The sequence below is a fragment of the Carassius carassius genome, chromosome 7, assembly GCF_963082965.1.
Source record: "Carassius carassius chromosome 7, fCarCar2.1, whole genome shotgun sequence".
Taxonomy (NCBI): Eukaryota; Metazoa; Chordata; class Actinopteri; order Cypriniformes; family Cyprinidae; genus Carassius; species Carassius carassius.
In genome coordinates, this window is record NC_081761.1 from 19,533,104 (window position 1) to 19,559,202 (window position 26,099).

The 26,099-nt window shown below is 42.6% G+C and overlaps 1 protein-coding gene across 2 annotated transcripts in view; it reads right to left on the minus strand.

Annotated features, from left to right (window-relative positions):
- Positions 1 to 26,099, minus strand: part of LOC132143665 (radixin) — a 200,367-nt gene that overhangs the window by 160,481 nt on the left and 13,787 nt on the right. For both annotated transcript variants that reach the window (XM_059554090.1, XM_059554089.1), the window contains exon 2: positions 16,379 to 16,466. In XM_059554090.1, coding sequence (XP_059410073.1) covers positions 16,379 to 16,390 — 12 coding nt within the window. In that variant the 5' untranslated portion in view covers positions 16,391 to 16,466. The remainder of the gene's footprint in view (positions 1 to 16,378; positions 16,467 to 26,099) is intronic.

Consider the following 26,099-nt stretch of genomic DNA (forward strand, 5'->3'; position numbering starts at 1 on the left):
TTGCTTCAACCTTTCCGAACTTTATATATATATATAAAAACGGATCGAGAGGGTCGAGTGGTGTGCGTGTGTGAGGAATTGGAACCAAGCAGTGTACAGGTGTTTCTAAAGCAAACTCCGCAACATTGCGTATCTGGTTAAAAACTAAGCTTAGAATCGATTCTGAAATTCTCAGAATTTATCCAGAATCAATGAAGAATATAGTTTTACATATTACATAATGTAAAAAGGGGTATAATGTCACCTTTAAAACTTCACTTTCACTCAACATTAAACGTTTCAGAGTAATGAGGTTTTGAATATGTAGGTTTCATACATTTATACCATTTTGAGCAGTCTTGTTCAAAGAAATTTCGAATTTCTCAAATATTGATAAAAATATCTATTTTTGCATCAAACTGGTTTTTGCTGTAATTTTTGTAAAAGGTTTTACTTTGAAATAATTTCTCAATTTTTAAATGAATAAAAAAATGGTTAAACAGGGCTGTGCTGCCTTATGGCAGTCTATAATTTTATAAATAAGTTAAATGGGTTAATATGTTTAAAAAAGCATTTCTAAAAGTTGCTTATAGTATTTCATGTTTATTTGTAAGTTTTATTTAAAAATATTAGCGGACAATTTCATTTCCGCTTTTGCCGCGCTAACTTCCGGTTTCGGTTTCATGGTAAACAAAGCAGGCGGAATCCAGCATGAAACGGTCAGCGATCTGTCGCCATTCTCACTAAAGCTCTGACAAGGCAATGCCGTAAGTTTATATATGTGTTTATAAGGATCTTAAGTAATATATTTTTGTATTGTCTGATTGGGAAATGCACTTTAAAGCGCTGATGTATGACTTTAGTTTCGTCTGTATAGAGCTCAATTTTTCTAAGAGCATGTTGTGTATGCTTTCAGTTTTCACCATCTGGAGAAGAAATTAAAATGCAAAAACGTTCCTTGTGGTCCTGGTCTTCTTCAGTGGTTTATCTACGTGTTCATTTGGCAACATAATAGTGAAAAGGCAGCATTAAGAGCTTCATCGTGGTCAAAATGGCAGCTAGCAACAGATCTGCTACAAATGCTTCAAATCTTTCATCCTCATCTGCAAGCAGTGCCGCTCGTGAGGCGCAGAGCCTTTACCTGTTAACACTAGGCCCAGGCGCCACAATCAAAAGACATCTGTGACTAACCAAACCACATCTTCCTCTCCTAAAGGTGAGAATAAACCAAAAAGTAATCAAACAAAGAACGCACTCAACCCATTCTCCAGCCCTTTCGTGCCTCTTTACAACTCACCTGGTAGCACAACACACCAAGCAGAGCCACTTGCACAATATATGGCACGCCGTGACCTCATCACTTCAGGTCTATACCAGTATGATGACAAACCAGAGAACTTTAGAGCGTGGCTCTCCTCATTTACAGGGGCTACAGCAGACGTTCACCTCACGCCAACACAAGAGCTCGATTTGATGACAAAATGGTTAGGAAAGGAGTCAAGCAGTCAAATTAAACGCATTCGCTCTGTGTATGTCAATAACCCTGCAGTAGCTTTACAGAAAGCATGGGACGGACTTTAAGAGTGTTATGCGGCTCCTGAAATCATCGAAAAATCGCTCTTCCAGAGATTGGACAGTTTTCCTAAAATGACAGCTAAGGATAATGTGAAACTGAGGGAACTTGGGGATCTGTTACAGGAGATTCAAGGAGCAAAAGAGGATGGGTATCTGCCCGGTCTTCTCTATCTTGACACGTCACGCAGAATCAGGCCAATTGTGGATAAACTCCCATATGGAATTCAGGAGAAGTGGATGTCTCTGGGTTCACAATATAAAGAGGATCATCATGACTGCTTTCCACCTTTCAGTTACTTTTGCAAGTTCATATGCAAAGAAGCTAAGAGACGTAACGATCCAAGCTTTAACCAACAGAACAGCCAAACACTAATGAAATTAGAAAGACCCAACCTGAGAAACTTTAGCTCCGCCGAACCCATCTCCGTAAATAAAACTAATATTACAGCCCCCAACAAGGACTTTAAAAGCAACTACCCGCTGCACAATAAGCCCCACCCACTCAATAAATGCAGGACATTCAGGTACAAACTGCTCGATGAAAGAAAGACCTTCCTTAAAGAGAAAGGAATCTGTTTCAAGTGCTGTGCCTCGGACACTCACCTCGCTAAGGACTGCAAATCCACAGTAAAGTGCTCCGAATGTGAAAGTACGAGCCACGAAACAGTAATGCATCCTGGCCCTCCACCACAAACCTTCAAGGCTCCTGCTCCTGCACAAGAGGATGGCGGGGAGGGAAAAGATATCTCAGATAGCATCGCAGTAACCACAACATGCACCAAAGTGTGCGGTCCAGGTCAGTGGGGTCGTTCTTGTTCAAAAATATGTCTAACAAGGGTGTATCCAGAGGGTCACAAGGACAGTGCGGTTAAGGCTTACGTCATACTTGATGATCAGAGCAATCGTTCCTTAGCCAGGCCAGAGTTCTTTAATATATATAAAATCAAATATAAGCTAGTCAGTTATGATCTAAGAACATGTTCAGGCCTCGTTGAAACATGGGGAAAAAGGGCTGAAGGCTTTCACATTGAGTCTTTAGATGGGTCTGTGGTAATCCCACTCCCTCCTCTCATTGAATGTCAGGACATTCCTAATGAAAGAAGCGAGATCCCTACACCAAACACTGCACGGCACCAGCCACACCTTCGGTCCATAGCAAAGTACATTCCAGAGCTAGACCATGAGGCAGAAATACTTCTACTGCTTGGGCGTGATGTTCTACGTGCACACAAAGTAAGGAAACAAGTTAATGGCCCTCATCATGCGCCATTCGCCCAGCGCCTAGATTTAGGGTGGGTCGTAGTCGGGGAGGTGTGTGTAGGTAAGGTCCACAAGCCCACAGTCAACTCATTCAAGACAATTATTCTTGAAAATGGCCGCCCCACAGTTTTTGGACAGTGTGATAACTTCCGTCAGCTCAGGGAAACGCCATTCATTAACAGGCACTCTAAGGCTCCAGAGCAAAGTCTGGGACAGTCAGTTTTCAGCCGCAGCAAAAACGACAATGAGCCAGCTCCCTCCATAGATGACACACTCTTTTTAGAGATTATGGGCAAAAGCATGTACAGAGACGATGACAACAGCTGGGTCGCCCCACTTCCTTTCAAAGAGCCTCGCTGGAAAATGCCTAACAATAGAGAGCTAGCAGTCAGACGTTTTTGTCTCTCAAACGGAGCATGCAAAAGAAACCCCACATGCAGCAGCAATACGTGGAGTTTATGGGAGGGATTTTCTCCAACGGTCACGCTGAGATAGCGCCCGCTCTGAAGCAAGGAGAAGAATGCTGGTATCTCCCCACGTTTGGGGTCTACCACCCACAAAAACCCAACAAGATCAGGTTCGTTTTTTACTCCAGTGCCCAAGAGGACGGTGTCTCACTCAATAGTGTACTCCTCACTGGCCCCGACTTAAACAATAGTCTCATTGGGGTACTCCTCCGCTTCCGTAAAGAAAGCATTGCTGTCATGGCCGACATACAGCAAATGTTTCACTGTTTCATGGTGCGTGATGATCACCGGAACTATCTTCGCTTTCTATGGCACATGGACAATGATGTTGAAAAGGAGGTCATTGACTATAGGATGAAGGTCCATGTGTTTGGAAACTCTCCATCTCCCGCTGTGGCTGTTTACGGATTGCGCAAGGCCATTGAAGCTGGAGCGAAAGACTATGGAGCTGACACAGTCAAGTTTGTGGAGAGACACTTCTACGTCGATGATGGACTGATTTCTGTGCCTTCTCCAGCCGAAGCGATCGACTTGCTCCAAAGAACGCAAGCTTCACTTGCTGAGTCCAATCTGCGCCTGCATAAGTTTGCTTCTAACTCACCATCAGTCATGCAAGCCTTCTCTCCTGAAGATTGCGCAGCAGTCATGAAAGATCTGGATCTGAGTGGTGAGGAAACTCAATCACAGCGCAGTCTAGGCCTAATTTGGGAAACCATGACAGACAAATTTACGTTTTCAGTGGCTACAACAAACAAGCCATTTACTCGTCGAGGTGTCTTGTCAACTGTTAATAGTGTATTCGATCCACTAGGCTTATTAGCACCAGTCACCATTCAAGGAAGAGCTTTACTCAGAGAACTCACCTCAGAAAACTCTGATTGGGACACACCACTTCCAAGAGATAAGCAGAGCAAATGGGAAGCTTGGAGGGATTCGCTGCAGGACTTAAGGGAACTCCATGTCCCGAGAACGTACACATCTACCTCTCTCAGTCAGGCAAAGCGCAAAGAACTCTATGTCTTTTCAGACGCATCAACCAAAGCAATAGGTGCAGTAGTCTACTTGAGAGCTCTGTATACAAATGACAAAATTGAGGTAGGGTTTGTCATGGGTAAAGCAAAACTAACTCCTCAGTCAGAGCCCACAATACCAAGACTGGAACTGTGCGCCGCTGTCTTGGCTGTAGAGATAGCTGATCTTGTCAAGAATGAGCTGGACATAGAGTTTGACACAGTTCACTTTCACACGGACAGCAAGGTGGTCTTGGGCTACATCTGCAACGAATCTAAAAGATTCTACACATATGTTCACAACAGAGTGCAACGTATTCGCCAGTCTTCAAAGCCGGAGCAGTGGCACTATGTGCGCACCGAGGAGAACCCAGCGGATCACGCATCACGCTCGCTCACAGCATCTCAACTAGCAAAAACAACTTGGTTCACGGGACCATCCTTCATCAGTCGTTCACCCCCAGAGGCAAAAAATGAAAACGACCAGTTTGAGTTAGTTGAGCCTGACAATGACTGTGAAATCAGGCCACAAGTGAGAACTTGTGCTACCCACCTTCAAGTAGTCTCCTGTAAGCACTTTGAGCGCTTCTCCACCTTCAAGTCTTTGGTCCGTGCAGTCGCCTTCCTCATTCACATGGCAAAATCTTTTAACGGCTCCAATTCAAACCATGTATGTAAAGGGTGGCACATATGTCAGCTTCCTCATACACCAGATGAAATGGATCAAGCTAAACGTGTCATCCTCAAACAAGTGCAACAGGCCACCTTCGCAAAGGAGCTGTCTGCCCTCAAGGTTGGCAAATCCATCGCCAAGCAAAGCCCTTTGGAAAAGCTCAGCCCAGTCCTGGACAACGGCATCATTTCAGTTGGAGGTCGACTCAAACACTCAGAGCTCAAGAACTCTGAAAAATACCCGATAATTCTCCCAAAAGACAGTTATGTCTCTATCCTGCTCATTCGCCACTACCATGAACAGGTCAAGCACCAGGGTCGTCACCTTACAGAAGGTGCGATAAGGGCTGGAGGTCTGTGGATAATCGGTGGAAAGAGACTATTTAATTCAGTTATCCTCAAGTGTGTTGTCTGTCGCAAACTGCGGGGAAAGCAGGAAGAGCAACTCATTGCAGATCTTCCCCCGGAACGGTTGAAAACATGTCCTTCTTTTAGCTACGTCGGCCTTGATGTTTTTGGGCCTTGGTCAGTAACCACCAGACGTACCAGAGGTGGACATGCACAAAGTAAGCGTTGGGCTATCCTGTTTACCTACATGAGCTCTAGAGCCGTGCACATTGAGGTGATTGAGTCCTTAGACACGAGCAGTTGTGTAAATGCCCTGAGACGTTTCTTTGCCCTGAGAGGCCCTGCCAAAAAACTTATATCGGATCGTGGCACTAATTTCATTGGGCCTTTCAAGGAGTTAGGAATGGACAAGGCTCTGCAACTGTACCTGAATGATCAAGGTTGTAGTTGGGAATTCAACCCGCCTCATGCGTCCCACATGGGAGGCGCCTGGGAGCGCATGATCGGCATTGCACGGAGAATACTGGATTCAATACTGCTTCAAAGTAAGGTGCAACTCACTCACGACGTATTGTGCACACTTATGGCTGAAGTGTCTGCCAACCTAAATGCGAGGCCACTCCTTCCAGTTTCGTCCGATCCAGACAATCCTTTCATTCTCTCTCCCTCTATGCTGCTAACCCAGAAATCATGCCTTATACCTCCTGCTGGAGATTTCTTGGACAAGGACCTTTACACCAAACAATGGAGACAAGTTCAGGTTCTTGCTAACCAGTTTTGGACACGCTGGAGGCGAGAGTATCTGCCTTTATTGCAGCAGAGACAGAAATGGACTGTACCTTGTCGAAACCTGCAAGTTGGTGACCTTGTTTTGCTCAAGGACAAGCAGGTTCCACAGAACTGTTGGCTCATGAGTAGAGTCACGGCAACTTTCCCCGGGAAGGACAATCAAGTAAGGAAGGTTAAGGTCATAGTAAATGACCAAGGCACTAGAAAGACTTTTTTGCGACCAGTTACTGAAGTCATTCTTCTTTTGCCAAAGGACTGATTCCCTCTAAGTTTTTGTTCTTGATAGTGACCTCCCTGAGGTCAGGCGGGGAATGTGCTGCCTTATGGCAGTCTATAATTTTATAAATAAGTTAAATGGGTTAATATGTTTAAAAAAGCATTTCTAAAAGTTGCTTATAGTATTTCATGTTTATTTGTAAGTTTTATTTAAAAATATTAGCGGACAATTTCATTTCCGCTTTTGCCTCGCTAACTTCCGGTTTCGGTTTCATGGTAAACAAAGCAGGCGGAATCCAGCATGAAACGGTCAGCGATCTGTCGCCATTCTCACTAAAGCTCTGACAAGGCAATGCCGTAAGTTTATATATGTGTTTATAAGGATCTTAAGTAATATATTTTTGTATTGTCTGATTGGGAAATGCACTTTAAAGCGCCGATGTATGACTTTAGTTTCGTCTGTATAGAGCTCAATTTTTCTAAGAGCATGTTGTGTATGCTTTCAGTTTTCACCATCTGGAGAAGAAATTAAAATGCAAAAACGTTCCTTGTGGTCCTGGTCTTCTTCAGTGGTTTATCTACGTGTTCATTTGGCAACATAATAAGGGCTCTATGCTTACTTTTCTTTTAAGGATCACCTGATCAAAGGAAGAGTCAAGTACAGAAAAGTACGAAAGACATCATCAGAATAGTCCATCTCCCAAACATAACATTATGAAGCGACAAGAATACTTTTTGTAAGCAAAGAAAACTAGCATATGCTCTTCTGTGTCAGTCGCACTTTCATTCAAATCAAAGACACATAGAAATAATTTATATTTTATTCACATATTTCATATTTACTTTAATATTTCCGTTTAATTTATAGTTTACTGTCTTTGTTTAACAGCTCTGTCTAATGGCGAGGGAGAATGTGAGCATGTGTGCATTTGTCCTGAAGCACTGGGATTAATTTTTTTTTTTTTTTTACTGACATCGATATATGCCAGTTTTTGTAAAATAAGTTATCCACTTATGTAAAATTGCAAATTTTAATTTCGATCCTTATATTTAATCATTTTGTTAAATTCCTATAAATTTCCTGTAATTACCTATTTAGTTTGCCTTTTTTCTCATCTGTAGTATACAGTTAGGGCATTAATGCAGGCTACTTTTCATTTACAGTTATGGAGGAAAGCAGCAGTAGTAGACAGTGGGAAAGACACATTCACAACAGTTTAAACAGGTGCATACATCTCCACAGAGACCACACTAAAAGAGTATGTGGGTTTATCCTCTTTCTAAAATGCTCCATCTTAATTGAATGTGCAGATGTTGGACAGTAAGCCGATTATAGAGGCTTTGCTGAAGGAAGCTTCAACTGGCGACATACTCCCTCCCCTCCCCCTTTCTGAACTCCAAATCCCCCCGCTGCACCTGAAGGCAACAATATCCACATTTCCACTGTCAGGCCAGTGCGAGCCATGGTTTAAAATGGGCCGGGTGGGGCTAATAGCCTCGCACCAGTAGCACCAAGGCCAGAGTAGCGCATCGTTTTCACTGTCGGTCCTGAAGCACCGCTGTGCTTCACTAAAACCCGCCCTTTACCCGCCCTTTACACGCCTCTCAGAAACAACGTCATGCATTCAACAACAAAGAGAAGTTATCAGAAAACTAAGAAATAAGTCACTGGAACTAGCGCAATCACAAAACGAACACGATAAAAGTGGCCATTTTGTTTGCATGCTTTGTTAAATGTGCAAATTCAAAAGCATTAAAGTTTTACTATAGAATAAGTGATACATTGATCATAATGAATTAATTTATCAGGACTCAAAATTAATCGCACAGAAATACATTTATTTCTATTTTATCTAGGGCAGACAGAGCCAGTCATATAACAGGGGAACTAAGCTACGAGAATTTGCACCGGGAGATAAAGTGCTTGTTTTACTGTCCACCTCTAGCTCAACAACTCTCGCCCTCGCAGCTCACTGACATCGGGCGGTTGCAGTCCGAATTTGCCTATGTGTTTTCGCCTCTACTGGGTCATACTAATCTGATTCAGCATGATTGGCCACCATGGCGTGGTAGTTCGCAGCCAGCCGTATAGATTACCTGAACACAAAAAAAGGTAGTTGAGGCTGAATTAGAAGCTATGCTGGGGATGGGAGTAATCGAGGAGTCCCACAGTGATTGGGCGAGCCCGATAGTTTTGGTGGCTAAAACGGACGGCTCGGTGCGCTTTTGTGTGGACTACCGCAGGGTGAACACAGTGTCAAAGTTTGATGCTTATCCAATGCCGCGGATTGACGAGTTGCTAGATCGGTTAGGCACGATTTGTTTTTACTCGACATTGGACTTAACAAAGGGATATTGGCAGATCCCCTTATCTCCAATGTCCAAAGAAAAAAATGCCTTCACCACGCCGTTTGGATTGCACCAATTTGTGACGCTTCCGTTCGGTTTATTCGGGGTCCGGGCTATGTTTCAGCGTCTCATGGATCGGGTGCTAAGACCCCATGCTGCATATGCCGCGGCCTATCTAGATTATATCATCATCTATAGTGGAGACTGGCAGTGGCATGTGGAGCATGTGAGGGCCGTCCTTGGGGCGCTGAGACGGGCGGGGCTAACGGCCAACCCGAAGAAGTGCGCAGTTGGGCGGGTGGAGGTAAGGTATCTGGGCTTCCACTTGGGTCACAGGCAGGTGTGTCCCCAAATTGACAAGACGGTAGCGATTGCAGCCTGCCCCAGGCTCAAGACCAAAAAGGAGGTGAGGCAGTTCCTGGGGCTGGCGGGATATTACAGGAGGTTTATCCCTGACTATTCGGACCTTACCAGCCCGCTGACTGACCTCACTAAAAAGGGGGTACCAGATACGGTCCAGTGGACGGAGCAGTGCCAACAGGCCTTCACCCGGGTTAAGGCTGCCCTGTGTGGTGGACCGCTCCTGCACTCTCCTAACTTTTCTCTCCCCTTTTTGTTGCAGACTGACGCGTCGGACAGGGGGCTGGGCGCGTTCCTGTTCCAGGAGGTGGAGGGGGTGGACCAGCCGGTGCTGTACATTAGTCGAAAGCTCTCAAAGAGGGAGACTAAGTACACCACCAAGAGTGTTTGGCCATCAGGTGGGCAGTTCTCACCCTTCACTATTACCTCCTGGGGCAGGAGTTCAACCTCTGCTCGGACCATGCTCCAGTGGCTCCACCGCATGAAGGATACCACTCGAATCACTCGTTGGTATCTGGCTCTGCAGCCGTTTAAGTTCAAGGTGATTCACAGGCCGGGGGCGCAGATGGCTGTGAACGACTTCCTCTCCAGGAATGGGGGGGGCGGCTGCAGGCCGGATGGCTCCCCAGCCTGAGTCGGGCGGTGGGGGTATGTGGCGGGGGAGGCGTGGTTCAGCGAGGTCTGCGACGGGAGAGAGAGTGAAGAGACGAGCGGAGGTAAGTGGTTCAAGTGAGAAACAAGTAACACCTGGATCTCGTTGCAGTGGCGTGGGGAAGCGGTATTTAAGTTGCCCGAGAACCGGCAGAGAACGAGAGAGCTGAGGACTCGTGGGAGGAAGCAGCAGACGTGCTGGAGAGATCGTACACCAGAGAGCAGTGAATCGTATTGAATGACATTTGAATATATGCGCATGTGGCGCGACTTTTTTTTTTTTTGAAGTAATAAAAATTTTCCACAAGCCTCAGAACGCCGACTCCGTTCTCCTTCCTTCTCAGCCGACTTTGAGTCTGAAATTATCACAGTGTGAATACTGCCTTTAAGTTGTCTACACTGCACATTAAATACCTTATTTACATCACACTTACACAATGGTAGTTATAATAAAATGCTTCACAAACATGTAGAACAGTCAGTAAAGTGCATTGAATGAAAACTCTAGCCTTTTGAGTGGATGCGCTACATGTACTTACTGTCTTCAATAGGGATACCTCAATCCAGTGCTCAGATTCTGTATTGGCTCCCTCCGATACGGTTATTTTCTGGCAGATCTGGTATCGGTCAGACGAGACCAATCCAAATCCAATATTGTGCGTAAAATATTCGGTGTTATTGTTAATTCCCACAAGAGGCACAAAAACCTTATAAAGCACCATACATTTTTAGTGCACTATATTTCAAGTGTTCTGAAGCTGTTCCATAGTTTAATGTGATGTACAGATAAATGTTTGAGCCATTAAATTCAAGTTCATTTTAGGAGTGTGCCAGTACTAGTATCGGTATCAAATGGTTCCCGGGCAAATTCCAAATGGAAGTGATCATCCTTATCAGAATCAGAATCAGAAAGAGCTTTATTGCCAAGTATGCTTGCGCATACAAGGAATTTGTTTTAGGTGACATAAGCTTCCAATACACAGAGACAAAACCACACAGACAAAAAAAATGTAGGCAAATAAATAAGTGTATAAACAATTGTGCTATAAATGATAATGGTTTGAGTAAGATGCAGGGATGTACTAGGATGGAGGGGTAACAAATACAACCCGAATTCCGGAAAAGTTGGGACGTTTTTAAAATTTTAATAAAATGAAAACTAAAGGAATTTCAAATCACATGAGCCAATATTTTATTCACAATAGAACATAGATAGCGTAGCAAATGTTTAAACTGAGAAATTTTACACTTTTATCCACCTAATTAGCTCATTTAAAATTTAATGCCTGCTACAGGTCTCAAAAAAGTTGGCACGGGGGCAACAAATGGCTAAAAAAGCAAGCAGTTTTGACAAGATTCAGCTGGGAGAACATCTAGTGATTAATTAAGTTAATTGATATCAGGTCTGTAACATGATTAGCTATAAAAGCTTTGTCTTAGAGAAGCAGAGTCTCTCAGAAGTAAAGATGGGCAGAGGCTCTCCAATCTGTGAAAGACTGCGTAAAAAAATTGTGGAAAAATTTAAAAACAATGTTCCTCAACGTCAAATTGCAAAGGCTTGGCAAATCTCATCATCTACAGTGCATAACATCATCAAAAGATTCAGAGAAACTGGAGAAATCTCTGTGCGTAAGGGACAAGGCCGGAGACCTTTATTGGATGCCCGTGGTCTTCGGGCTCTCAGACGACACTGCATCACTCATCGGCATGATTGTGTCAATGACATTACTAAATGGGCCCAGGAATACTTTCAGAAACCACTGTCGGTAAACACAATCCGCCGTGCCATCAGCAGATGCCAACTAAAGCTCTATCATGCAAAAAGGAAGCCATATGTGAACATAGTCCAGAAGCGCCGTCGTGTCCTGTGGGCCAAGGCTCATTTAAAATGGACTATTTCAAAGTGGAATAGTGTTTTATGGTCAGACGAGTCCAAATTTGACATTCTTGTTGCAAATCACTGACGCCGTGTCCTCCGGGCTAAAGAGGAGGGAAACCTTCCAGCATGTTATCAGCATTCAGTTCAAAAGCCAGCATCTCTGATGGTATGGGGGTGCATAAGTGCATACGGTATGGGCAGCTTGCATGTTTTGGAAGGCTCTGTGAATGCTGAAAGGTATATAAAGGTTTTAGAGCAACATATGCTTCCCTCCAAACAACGTCTATTTCAGGGAAGGCCTTGTTTATTTCAGCAGGACAATGCAAAACCACATACTGCAGCTATAACAACAGCATGGCTTCGTCATAGAAGAGTCCGGGTGCTAACCTGGCCTGCCTGCAGTCCAGATCTTTCACCTATAGAGAACATTTGGCGCATCATTAAACGAAAAATACGTCAAAGACGACCACGAACTCTTCAGCAGCTGGAAATCTATATAAGGCAAGAATGGGACCAAATTCCAACAGCAAAACTCCAGCAACTCATAGCCTCAATGCCCAGACGTCTTCAAACTGTTTTGAAAAGAAAAGGAGATGCTACACCATGGTAAACATGCCCCGTCCCAACTATCTACCTGTAGCAGAAATCAAAATTGAAATGAGCTCATTTTGTGCATAAAATTGTAAACTTTCTCAGTTTAAACATTTGCTATGTTATCTATGTTCTATTGTGAATAAAATATTGGCTCATGTGATTTGAAAGTCTTTTAGTTTTCATTTTATTAAAATTTAAAAAACGTCCCAACTTTTCCGGAATTCGGGTTGTAAATATAAGGATATTACACATGTTTATTGCATAAGCATAAGTGGGGAACATTTAACTGTTCATGAGGTAGATTGTCTGGGGGAAGAAACTGTTCTTGTGCCTGACTGTTCTGGTATTTGAGGCTCTGAGGCGCCGGCCAGATGGCAAAAGTTTAAAGATGGGGTGACTTGGATGCGAGGGATCCAGAGTGATTTTCTGAGCCCTTTTCCTCACTCTGGATGTATACAGTTCTTGAAGGGTGGGCAGGGAAGCAACAATAATCCTTTCAGCAGTCCAAACAGTTCTGTGTAGTCTTCTGATGTTTGATTTTGTAGCTGAACCAAACCAGACAGTTATTGAAGTACACAGGACAGACTCAATGACGGCTGAGTAGAATGGTTTCAGCAGCTCCTGTTGCAGGTTAAACTTCCTCAGTTGGCGAAGCAAGTACAACCTTTGTTGGGCCTTTTTGCACAGTTTGGAGTCAATGTGATTGTTCCACTTCAGGTCCTGAGAGATGGTGGTTCCCAGGAATCTGAATGACTCCACTGCAGCCACAGTGCTGTTCATGATGGTGAGTGGGGGAGTGCAGGGGTGTTTCTCCTAAAGTCCACGATCATCTCCATTTTTTTGAGCGTGTTCAGCTCCAGGTTGTTAAGACTGCACCAGACAGCCAGCTGCTCAACCTCTTGTCTGTAAGCAGACTCGTCACCTTCCTGGATGAGGCAGATGACTTTAGTGTCGTCTGCAAACTTCAAGGAGCTTGACAGAAGGGTCTTTAGAGGTGCAGTCATTGGTGTACAGGGAGAAAAGAAGTGGGGAGAGAACACATCCCTGAGGAGCGGCTGTTTGACATGAATTTCCCCAGTCTCACTATCTGTCAGTGGAAATTCATGTCAAACAGCCGCTCCACCAACCCTGGTGCCCCTCAGGGATGTGTTCACTCCCCACTTTTCTTCTAGGAACTAGAAACAGAAAGCTGGGTCCGTTTGGTCTGGAGGGCTGTTGGGATGATGATGTTGAAAGACGAACTACAAACAGGATCCTCAAGCCCCTGTTTTGTCCAAACGTTGCAGGATGAAGTGCAATCCCATGTTAATTGCATCATCTATGGACCTGTTTGCTTGGTAAGCAAACTGCAGGGGGTCCAGTAAGGGTCCAGTGATGTCCTTCAGATAAGCCAGAACCAGTTTTTTAAAACGACTTCATGATGACCGACGTTAGAGCCACAGGTCTGTAGTCGTTAAGTCCTGTTAACTTGGGTTTCTTTGGAATGGGGATTATGGTGGAGCGTTTGAAGCAGGAAGGCACTTCACACAACTCCAGAGATCTGTTGAAGATCTGTGAAAAGATGGGGCCAGCTGGTCAGCACAGATTTTCAGCCAGGCTGGTGTAACGCCAACTGGGCCTGGTCCTTTTCTTCTTTTGTTCTTCTTGAAGACCTGGCGCACATCATCTTCACAGATTTGAAGAGCAGGAGGTGTGGAGAGGTGTGTCTCCACTAACGAATGTGTAGGGAGATGGTCAGAATGGGTGTTGGGGGTTTCAAATCTACAATAAAACTCATTCAGGTCATTAGCAAGTCGTTGATTAGCCTCAGTGCAGGGGGATGGTGTCTTGCAGTTTGTGATGGCTCTCAGTCCTCTCCACACTGAAGTTGAGTCGTTGGAAGTAAACTGGTCTTCCAACTTTTTAGCGTAGGTCTTATTAGCCGCTCTAATCTCTTTGTTCAGTGAGTTCCTGGCCTGATTGTACAAGACTCTGCCCCCATTTCTGTAGGCATCCTCTTTGGCCTGACTAAGATGTCTGAGTTTTGCTGTAAACCATAGCTTATCATTGTTGAATGTTAAATAAGTCCTGTTAGGAATGCATATATCCTCACAAAAACTAATATAGGATGTTACAGTTTCTGTGAGTTCGTCCAGATCGATGGTAGCAGCTTCAAAAACACTCCAATCAGTGGGTTCAAAACAAGATTGTAAATCCTGCTCCTGTTTTGCTGGTCCATCTCTTCACAGTCTTAGCAGATTTAAGTTTCTGCTTGTAGATCGGTATAAGATGAAACAGACAGTGATCAGACAGTCCCAAAGCTGAGTGATATACATCCTTTATTGTGGTGTAACAGTGATCCATTATATTACTGTCTCTTGTGGGACATCATGCTGTCTGTATTTTGGCATTTCACGGGAGAGATTGGCTTTATTAAAGTCCCCAAGATTGATTAAAACAGAGTCCAAGTGTTGTTGTTCTGTCTCTGTAATCTGATCAGTGAGTTTCTTTAAAGCTGAGCTCACGTGCGCTTGCGGAGGAATATTAACGCTCAACAGAATGAATGAGTGAAACTCCCGCGGCGAACAGAACGGCTTGCAGTTGACAAACTGCATTTGTAGATCAGGGCAGCACATCTTCTTTAACACAGTTACATCTGTACACCACCGTTCATTGATGTAAAAGCATGTCCCGCCGCCACGCGATTTCCCTGTTAATTCTGCATCGCGATCTGCTCTAAACAGCTGAAAGCCCGGCAGATGGAGCGAGCTGTCCGGTATGGCGTCATTCAGCCAGGATTCCATGAAACACAGAGCAGCAGATTGTGAGAAATCTTTATTTGTCCGAGAGCAGAAGGAGTTTGTCCGTTTCGTTGGGTAGAGAGCAGAGATATGCCAGATGGATGCTAGGCAACGGCGTTTGAAATACGCACTTCCTGAGTCTGACGAGCACTCCCGCTCGCTTCCCCTGTCTGCGCGTCCTGTAGCGTTTGATCAGTGCTGCTGCTCCTCCCATAGCAACGTTCAGTAAAATGTCTGAATAATTGAAATCCGGTAAAAGATCTAGTTTACCGCATCCGTTTACATGGCCGACGGGCCAGGATGTCGGGCCGTCCATCCCCTGCAAGCGCCGCGGCCAACGAGCAGGAAGCAGCCGCTAGAAGAAGCTGCCGCCCTTCGCGCCCCGGACCGAAGAGGGGAGCGCGTGCGGCCACCGGACTCCGCCCCTTACCTGGACCCTTCCTCCATGAACACTGCCCGACCTACACTAACCTCACAGCACAACGAGGACACCAGATCCCCTGTTTATTTTGGACACTCTCCCCCTTTTGCCACTTTTATTCCCTCCCTTTTGTTTTATTTTGTTAATAAACGCCCCTCCGAGGCCTGACGCCACGTCCACTGTGTCTGTCGTTGGCTCCTCCCATTACAATCCTTACTTTACAGCATATTTACACAACCTAAAACTTCTCACATTACTGTAGCTTTGGAGGCAGGTTTCTTAAAATGTCTTGAAGATGCTGCTACAGTTCTTCTGGATTTAGTTTGTCTCAGTTTCATCTGTTTCTTCATGTAATCACAGACAGATTCGATGATGGTGAGATCAGATCTCCATGTGGAGCACCGGCTGTTGTCAGACTGCTTGTATATTCAAAATTCTCACTAGATTATTATTAAAATTAATGGCAAAATGAATTTTTGGAAATGTAATCTCTTATTTCCTACTGACATACTTCAGCAAAAGATATAAATAACTGTCTTAAAACCCTTTTTTGGGGTGAAAATACTAATGTACTTAAGACTTTTGCATAGTACTGTACTTTACAAACGACATTGTTGCTATTTTATAAAGAATGACCCAACAGTCATTCACATAAACTTTAATCAACTGATTAACTGACAAATTAAATATCACAGTGATTGACAGAGATACAGTAGAAACATTATGTGTGGTTTTCTATTAAACAATGACCCAGATCATGAAATACATTTATTAGCCATAGAGTAAGGGAAGCTTGGGAAATGAGAGCATCCAAGGAGCGTGTGAAAGCTATGAATTTATTTTAAATATTTTGTAATGTTCTTTAATGTTATCCATAGTTGTTTTGTGGCTCTTTTTTTTTAAGTATCGGTTCAGGCACCGGTACCATTTTAAAAGTATCGGAATGGCACCTGTATCATTAAGAACTCAATCGACACAAAACCCTAGTGGGCACCCACAAGCAGAAAAAAAAAAAAGTTTATACTTACTGGTTTCGGCATCTTGTCTCCTCTCCTCCCTTCCCACGTAATCAAGAAAATAAGAAACTCTTTTCCTCTATCACAGGATTCTAGGCCCCTAAAAAAAAGAGGGGATAAACCAAATAAGAACACTCCTACATTCTCCTCTATTTCCATAAGACAAAAGGTGACATCTTGATTAAGCTTCATTCACAACAGTTCTCCATGAGAACAAGTATCATAAAATTTTGACAGATATTTGTCTCAGCAGAGAGCAGCAGTATTCATGTAAATATAGTACAATGTTAATGAAACTTTAGATAAAGAAACATGCATGAATGAGAAAATAAAGAGTAGGACATGACATGTGTGATGAGTTAAGCACAATATGCATTCAAAAAATGACTCGGTGTTGTGCTTGTGCTGACTAACAAACATAATCTGCTTGCAGTGTGTATGCAGTCTGTGAGTGCTATGTATGTAGTGCAGCAGAACAAGCTCATTGTGCATTCATGTTTGCAGCTATGTACAACAAACACAACATTTATTATTTTGATATATTTAACTTTTTTTTTCTACCTCCATTACGTCTTTTCAAATTAAATTCAAATTCAAATTCAAATTTGTCAAAATGTGCTTTTCATTGCTTTACCCATAGCCAAGAAGTCATGTATTGACTTTGAATCACAGTAGACTTCAATTGTATGAATTTAATGTGAAATTACTACATTTTCGTGTCAATCCAAGTAAATTTTTACTAGGCATGCATTGATCCGATATTCATGATCGGTATCAGCTCTGATACTGGCATTTTCTGCATATCAGGTATCATGATACAAATCCAATATTGTGCTTATACAGGTGCATCTCAACAAATTAGAATGTTGTGGAAAAGTTTATTTCAGTAATTCAACTCAAATTGTGAAATTTGTGTATTAAATAAATTCAATGCACACAGACTGAAGTAGTTTAAGTCTTTAGTTGTTTTAATTGTGATGATTTTGGCTCACATTCAACAAAAACCCACCAATTTACTCAATAAATATGGTGACATGCCAATCAGCTAATCAACTCAAAACACCTGCAAAGGTTTCCTGAGCCTTCAAAATGGTCTCTCAGCTCTGTTCACTAGGCTACACAATCATGGGGAAGACTGCTGATCTGACAGTTGTCCAGGAGACAATCATTGACATCCTTCACAAGGAGGGTAAGCCACAAACATTCATTGCCAAAGAAACTGGCTGTTCACAGAGTGCTGTATCCAAGCATGTTAACAGAAAGTTGAGTAGAAGGACACACTGCCAAAACCACCAAAAGTAGGTTAAATGACCATGGTGTGGGTGTGCTTGACTGGCCAGCCATCTTACCAGACCTAAACCCCATGGAGAATCATACCACAATCATACCACAATAATGTGGTATTATCAAGAGGAAAATGACAAACAAGAGACCAAAAATGCAGATGAGCTGAAGGCCACAGTCAAAGAAACCTGGGTCTCCATACCACCTCAGCAGCGTCACAAACTGATCACCTCCATGCCACGTCAAATTGAGGAAGTAATTTAAGCAAAAGGAGCCCCTGAACATACTTTCCAGAAGGCCTACAATTAACAAAAAATCTTTTTTTTATTGGTCTTATAAAGTTTTCTAATTTGTTGAGATAGTGACTTAAACTACTTCAGTATGTGTGCACTGAATTTAATACACAAGTTTCCCAATTTGAGTTGAATTACTGAAATAAGTGAACTTTTCCACAACATTCTAATTTATTGAGATGCACCTGTACTATTCTGTGTTATTGTTGAGCCCAACAAAAGGCACAAAAACATAAAATTGTGCACTATATTTCAAGTGTTTTGAAGCTGTTCCATAGTTCAATGTCATGTACAGATTAATATTTAAATCATTAAATTCAAGTTCACAAACTCTTCTTTCTGCTGCAGCTGTCTGTCGTCCTCCATTTAGCAATCAAACTGTGTGTTGCGTTCGGTTACTACAGTCAAAACGATGAAACTGTCTTCAAAAGTGCAGAGTAACTGAGGTTTAAAACTGTTAAAAGAAAAGGCTATAAACTAACAAATATATTTAATACACTACTAAATATCTCTTCCCTTTGATGTCTGGTTCGCAAATGAATCATTTGATTTTAACTGGTTCTTCTTTGTGAACCGGTTGAACCAGTTCACTAAATGGGACTGAATCGTTTGAAACAGTTAATGTCTTCAGTAAGCATTAATCCACAAATTACTTAAGTTATTCACTTTTTTAAAGTGGCTGACATTCCCTCGGAGTCTAAATAAACCATTATCCCAGAGTAATACATTTACTCAAACAATAGACTGACTGAACTGCTGTGAAGAGAGAACTGAAGATGAACATGAGCCGAGCAGCATGTGTGTTGTACTAACTTTTCTATGCTGACTTTGGATGGCAGTGCAGCCTGCACACTGTGACTCACTGTTGTTTCAAGTACATCATTCTTCACACGTGATGCGCATACGAGCTCTGTGCCACTCTGTATTGGCGCCTTTAGTATTATAATACTTATATAAGACTAGGGCTGTGGCGGTTGCCGTGACAACCGCGTCACCGCGGTGGTCGGTGGCTACCGCGGTTGTCTACTGCCACCGGCGGTAGTGCACGTGACATCACAAACTCTATAGCAAGCATAATAAAAAGTTTTGTATATAAGTGTAATAACTGTAATAGTTGCAAATTCTAAGTCTATGGTAATTAACAAATTACCTCAAACACAGCGTTTCCTTTAGATATGCAGATTTGAGCGCAGGAAAATACAGTTTATGCATTCAGCAAACTAATTTAGTGTTGGGCGATGGATCTTGTTGGGAAAGCAAATACCGCATCACCGATCTGGAGTCATCTGCATTCATGTCACCCATCGGCGTTTGCACAAGTTCTCGTGATCGCAAACGCTGGCTGGTCAGGTTTGGTGAGGCTTTCTCCAAACTGGCCAAATACGAACGAGACAGCGATGAATAAACGATGGTAACAAGAAATATGCCAACGGATTCCTATTTTAAAAGAGAGCGCGTGCAGATGAGGAGTTAGCTACTGAGCTTGCTTGGTGGCGGAAAAGTAAACGGACGCAACACAACCGCATTGCGACAGGTTTAGTCTGTCTAGTGTCTATACAGGACATATGAACTCTGTGTCAGTAGCCTACATCACAGACCGGATGGGGATTTATCATGTCGTGTTGTGCTGCATCCAGTGTAGCATCACTGATTATAATCAGTATTTTGTCGCGCTGCGTCGCTCGTGTCCGTTAGATAGGGTGTATTTAACTTTCTTATTTAGGCTACTTTCTTGTTTAACTGAATTATTTCTTTGATATTTATTTTAGTGTTTTGCAGGCGGCGTTCACTCACAGAAGTGCTCAAATAAACACTAACTGACGAGTTAAATAGGATGTGTTAGATGAGTGAGACAGTGCTGGGCTGATTTCTAGACGTGCATACATATAAATTTATCCTGTATATAATATATATAAAATATATTGCATGCACAGTTTAAGTCAGCTTTAATCACGTTTTTTGGTAATTCCATGAATTAACTGACCACGACACTGCTTGCACATAGTTTATTTCGCAGTTTGATATGAAAGGATACGCACAAAGGAAGCGCGCGCCTTCTTTGAGCACAGGACCGTCCGCGCTCGCTTATATATATATATATATATATATATATATATATATATATATATATATATATTTATTTATATTTATTATTATTATTATTTTATTTATTTATTAATTTTTTCAAACACCGCGCCACCGGCGGTTGTTGGTCCATGACTACCGCGGTGGTAAAAATCAGCCACCGTCACAGCCCTATATAAGACAGCAAGAGTTTTATCCTGCACTCTTTGTAAGAAAAGTGTTTTTGGCCATTAGCTTTGTAGATGCGTGTGTCACACATTACATGCACGTTCTTGCCATTGACTACAATGAATTTAAAGTAGTGCTTATATCTCCACCTTGACAATGCCAACTTTTCATCGGATTGCTCCTGACTCGCCATTTCTCCTGCTGCTGCGAATCTCTGTGTAGCTGTTGCGTGTGTGTGACTATGTGTGTCTGGCGCCGCTGGCGCGTGTGTGTAAAAACACTGGCTCTGATTGGTTACCATGAAACACATGACTCTGCCTTAGCCAATCATAATCGCTTATCTCGTTATTAACCCACCTGCTCACTCGCTGTGTGAGCCAGGGGTGCGTTCGGATTGCATATTAAATCAATGCATAGTAACGCACCGCATTTAACGTTCAGTAACGTTAACGGCGTTGTAACAACGGGAAAAGTAATTAGTTAGATTACCCCGTTACTGAAAAAATAACGTCGTTACCTAAAGCCGTTCTTTTAAACGCCGTTATTCCAAACACTGTTAATAACCCTCATGTCGTTCCAAACCCGTAAGACCTCCGTTCATCTTCAGGACACAGTTTAAGATATTTTAGATTTAGTCCGAGAGCTTTCTGTCCCTCCATTGAAAATGTATGTATGGTATACTGTCCATGTCCAGAAAGGAAATAAAAACAACTTCAAAGTAGCCCATGTGACATCAAATGGTCAGTTAGAATTTTTTGAAGCATCGAAAATACATTTTGGTCCAAAAATAGCAAAAACTACGACTTTATTCAGAATTAGCCTTTCGCCGAGCCCCGCCCCCCTTAGTTACTGTTGCTACTTCCGACAAACAAATGGTCAAACACGACCAGCGCGACAGATTGCCATGACGGGAAGAGGTATACCCATGCATGTCAGTGACCTTTTTTGGAGTAATACCTCCGCGATATCCTCCAGATCGAGGCAAAAGGGGTTACAGTATGCCGTGGAGGGAAAAAAAGCGAAATCTGAGAAACACAATGATCTGTACCTCAAATGCAACCAGCACAGCCTTGTGTACCAGTCATGCTCTTGCACTGCCGGGAAAGTTCTCTTTCATATGTTATGGTCTATTATTGTCTATTGCGAGTAGCTATTTTTATTATTATCTTGGTGAGTAAAGGTTTTAAAAATGATAACTAAATACTAATTGAGTCTTAAATGCATAATGTAGACATAGGCTAGCCTATATAGGCTAATGTTGGCATTATTCTTTTATTAAATTTCAGCTGCTATGGCGAAGCCAATAAGGCTTTATCTTAATTTCGTTATTGCCAAATACCCATCTTAATTTATAATTTATCTTAATTAAAATTTTTAACAAAGACTCGTTTTTATTGGTGCGTTGGCCTATTTATAGGCTAAATGAGTCTATACCTAGGGCTATTTAGAGTTCTGAGATGTCAATGTCACAGAGGACTTATTTTATTTCTTTGTTCAAACTTCCAAGTGGCCTATTACGTTAGTCATGTATAAATTATGTTAAAACATGTATAAATGACTCATTCTTGACAAAAGGCAAAAGAGCTGTGTGTTACTCACATAGTAACGGTTGCTATGATGTGTGATTGGACAATGGCCGTTTTGGGGGAGGGGCCGACGAAAGGCTAATTGTCTTCTCTTACGTATTTGTTGTGAGCGATTTCAAAACACAGCTGTTTAGTGATATCCTGTTCGCGAACGAATCACTCGATGTAACCGGATCTTCTTGAACCAGTTCACCAAATCGAATTGAATCGTTTGAAACGGTTCTCGTTTCCAATAAGCACTAATCCACAAATTACTTAAGCTGTTAACTTTTTTTAAATGTAGCTGACACTCCCTCTGAGTAAAACAAACCAATATCCTGAAGTAATTCATGTACTCAAACAGTACACTGACTGAACTGCTGTGAAGAAAGAACTGAAGATGAACACCGAGCCGAGCCAGATAAACAAAAGACTGACTCGTTCACGAGTCAAGAACCGGTTGCATCGATTTTCGGATCACCAGTAGTGATGGGTGTAATGTTTGCTCACTGGCTAAACTATATTGTGGATGTAATAACAGGAACCGACACGGAGCTTTCTTCACTACGTGCTTTTATTACCCTTGCTCTCTCTAATCTCGCGGGATGCGAGACTTGCCCGAGGGCTACGGTGTCACTTTTAGGACATACAGTAACAGTGAGGATGTTACATCTCCCTTCTCAAGAAAAAAAATGGCATTACCCAAGCACACACAACATTAATTCTGCGAACATAACAATTGTGCTGAATGCACATATAAACGGTCTGACAAATACAGTCTGTAGTCGTTAGCGTCATTGCTGTGATGTAAACCGGTACCAGGAAGCAGTTAAATGACATACGACATGTGCACCAATAAGTCATTAGTTTTTAAGTCAGAAATAATGTTTTCATTTCCCATGTGATTCAAGTAACTTAAAGGTGAACTAGTTGTGTAAGAAAAACAGACCAGGCAGTTAAACTGATTTCACAGTGTTTCAGAGGTAGAAGGTAAGTAACAGGTATTAAAACTTGAAAACACCTTTCTCTTGTTTCCCTCTTTTTTTTTTTTTACAAGAGACAACAACAACAGCTTAAGTACAACTTTACAGATATCAGATTTTTTTTTTTTTTTTTTTTTTAGGGCAGCGATTCGCCTACACCCTTTACATTATAGGTCAAGGATTTGTCTTGGCCTGGAGATGCGGCCAAACCTTGTGTAATTGGGCTTTTGTTGGTTTGTTGGTTGCAGATGGTCCGCAGGTTCGGGGTGTTGTGGCTGTGTGTTATTGGTGTGTGTGTGTCTGCATGCTGTGTGTCTTTGGTGTCTTGAGCATCTCTGCTGTCACGGAGGTGCCAACGGTTGCGCCGTAGAGTCTGTCCATCTTCTGTCTGGATGTGGTAACTCCTGTGTGTGTGTGCATGTTGTGTTACCGTTGCAGGTCTCCAGGAGCCATCTTCCTGATGGAAACGAATGGGTGTGCCGGCAGGTAGGTGAGGCAGTGGCTTGGTGCCTCTGTTGAAGTATGCTTGTTGGCGGTGTTGACATGCCTTTCGTCTGTTTTGGACAGCTCTTTGAGGTGCTACCTGTGGCTGCAGATGCCTACTGGTCGCTGGGAGTATGGAACGCAGTCATCGGCTCATCAGAAGCTGGGCCGGTGACTGAAGGTTGTCAACTGGAGTGTTCCTGTACTCCAGCAGAGTAGTGTTGTCAAAAGACCCGGTACTTCGGTACCAAGTCGGTACTAAAAAAATGTAAATGTGACGGTACCAGGTTTCTTTCAAACCAGGTTCTTGACGCATACAGCGCTATGATTTCTGCGAAGCAGAAAACGAGGACGGAATCTCTAAATCCAGTCATGAAAATTAAACTATGAAAATATGGACAGTCACGGAATTTGTCAAAGTTAGCATAAATCAAATCATATCTCCATATGGACCAATATCGGTAAATGTTAAGCCGCAAAAGTTGTTTGAAATATGAATCCTGCATGTTCTGTGTGTCTCTGTGTGAATGATTGAATGGCAGAGACGTGCGGGTTTGTGTACTACATAGACTGACGCGCGTGACGCTTGCATTAATTTCAGCATCTGAGCTTCAGAGTTCTCTCTCCATCAAGCGATCTGTACTTTTCTATTCATGTCAATGTACGCACAGCGCACCTGTATTTGACACTCTGTAAACTCTGTGTGAAGGCGCACGACTCACCATCGCTTTACTGATAGCGCTGTTTCTCACACATGCAAAGAGAGAGAGAGCGAGAGTCTTACCACGCTGAATCGACACGCTACATGTAAACTATATTCTTTGTTGTCTTCTCCTGTCAAAATAATGGAGTTCATTTAGAATTATTCATATTTTTCGAACAAGAAGAAGATATGCCGGTTTTTCCAGTAGTGGGCGGAGCTAATGCGCAAATGGCAATTTCATTGGCTGGCGTTCATCTATTTCCTAATTTGTTTTGATTTCAGCAAATCAGTTTGACCGAACGCATACAACGTGATTAATATTCATGAACCCAGCAGCTCATCAATCCATAGTGCATTGTATATTGTTAGTATGGTAGTAGAATTAGTAGCAGTATTATCTTTTAATAATAATTAATATGATCTATTACTTTTTTTTTTTTTTTACAGAAACCCTCAATGACCAAAAATATCTTAAGCATCACCACCAGTCTTAAGTTCAGTTAAAATGACAAATATGCATTCATTAAAAGTTCATTTTTACATAAAGGCATTGTGCTACTAAATATTACAATTATTTAGTAAAATGTATGTGATACTGCTACTACTGTTGAAAAAATTAATAAAACTTTATTTTTTAAAGAAATAAATCACAAAATATTTCTTCCATGTTTTTTTTATTTAATAGCAAATCCCCTTTATTTACCAAAAATAAAATGTGTTTAAATTTCATGAATAAAAAGACAAATTAAATTTGGGTGAAACTTGTTTACTGTTTTTCATAATTGTATAACTTGTTGAAAAACTTTAAACACAATTGTAAATAAGTATAAAGAATGGAATTGGTTTTAATTTTAGTGATAAAAGGTTTTTTAATTTTAATTAAAAAAATTTAATTAGCATATTTTTGTGTTTTGCTTTGGTACCGAAATTGGTACTGAGAACCGTGGATTTTCACTGGTATCGGTACCTAATACTGAAATTTTGGTACCGTGACAACACTACAGCAGAGCGAGGTAGGGGTCTGTGTTTCCAGCTTTTGCTTTGTCCAGGATGCGCTTTGCTGTCTGGATGGTCTTTTCAGCAAGGCCGTTGCTCTGTGGGTAACGCGGACTTGTGGTGGTGTGGGTGAAGTCACATGCGTTTGCGAAGCGGCAGAACTCCTCAGAGCTGTAGCATGGTCCGTTGTCACTGATGCCTGTCTCTGCGATGCCGTGACGAGCGAACACGGACTTGAGATTGGCGATTACTGCAAGTGAGGTGGTATTTGTGAGCTGCTCCATTTCAAAGAATCTACTGTAGTAGTCTACAATGACAATGAAGTTTTGAGTGTTCCATGTGAAGAGGTCTGTGCCTACCACTTGCCATGGTCTCTCGGGTATGTCATGGGACCACAGTGGTTCTTTGGGGTTAGCATCACATCGTTCCTAACATATACTGCACTGTTCTAACATTGCTTCTATTTGTTTGCCCATCCCGGGCCAGAACAGTAGGTCTGGTGCTCTGTGTTTGCTTTTCTCCATGCCCTTGTGTCCTGCGTGTACGCGCTGGATCATGTCTCCTCTGAGGCTCAGGGGAACTATGATTTTCTCACCTTTGAAAAGTATTCCTTCCATCTCGGAGATCTCATCTCGGTGGTTCCAATATTCTTGGATGCTGGGTGGGCATTTCCTCCTTTCGTCTGGCCATCCGTTCTGTGTGGCTCTTCTGAGTGCAATAAGCTGTGCATCCTGTGCTGTTGCGTCCTTGATCTCCAGTAGCTTCCTGTCGCTCACTGGAACAGTGCTTATGAGTGTGTGTACCTGTGCTTCCATGCTCTCCATTAGGCTGCTGTCTTGGTGCTCAATGGATTTTCGGGACAATGTATCGGCCACTGGGATGTCCTTTCCAGGCCGGTGGATGATGTGTATGTTATATTTCTGGAGCTGTAGTATCATCCTCTGTAGCCGCGGTGGTGCTGCAGCCAGCGGTTTTCGGAGGATAGCTTCCAGAGGTTTGTGGTCGGATTCTACAATCACTCTCCGGCCGTACATGTATTCGTGAAAACGCTTACAGCCGAATAAAACTGCTTAAAGTTCCTTCTCTATCTGAGCATAATTCACTTCGGTGCTGTTGAGTGACTTGGAAGCGTAGGCAATGGGTTTTTCGTCCTGGAGCATGACAGCGCCGAGG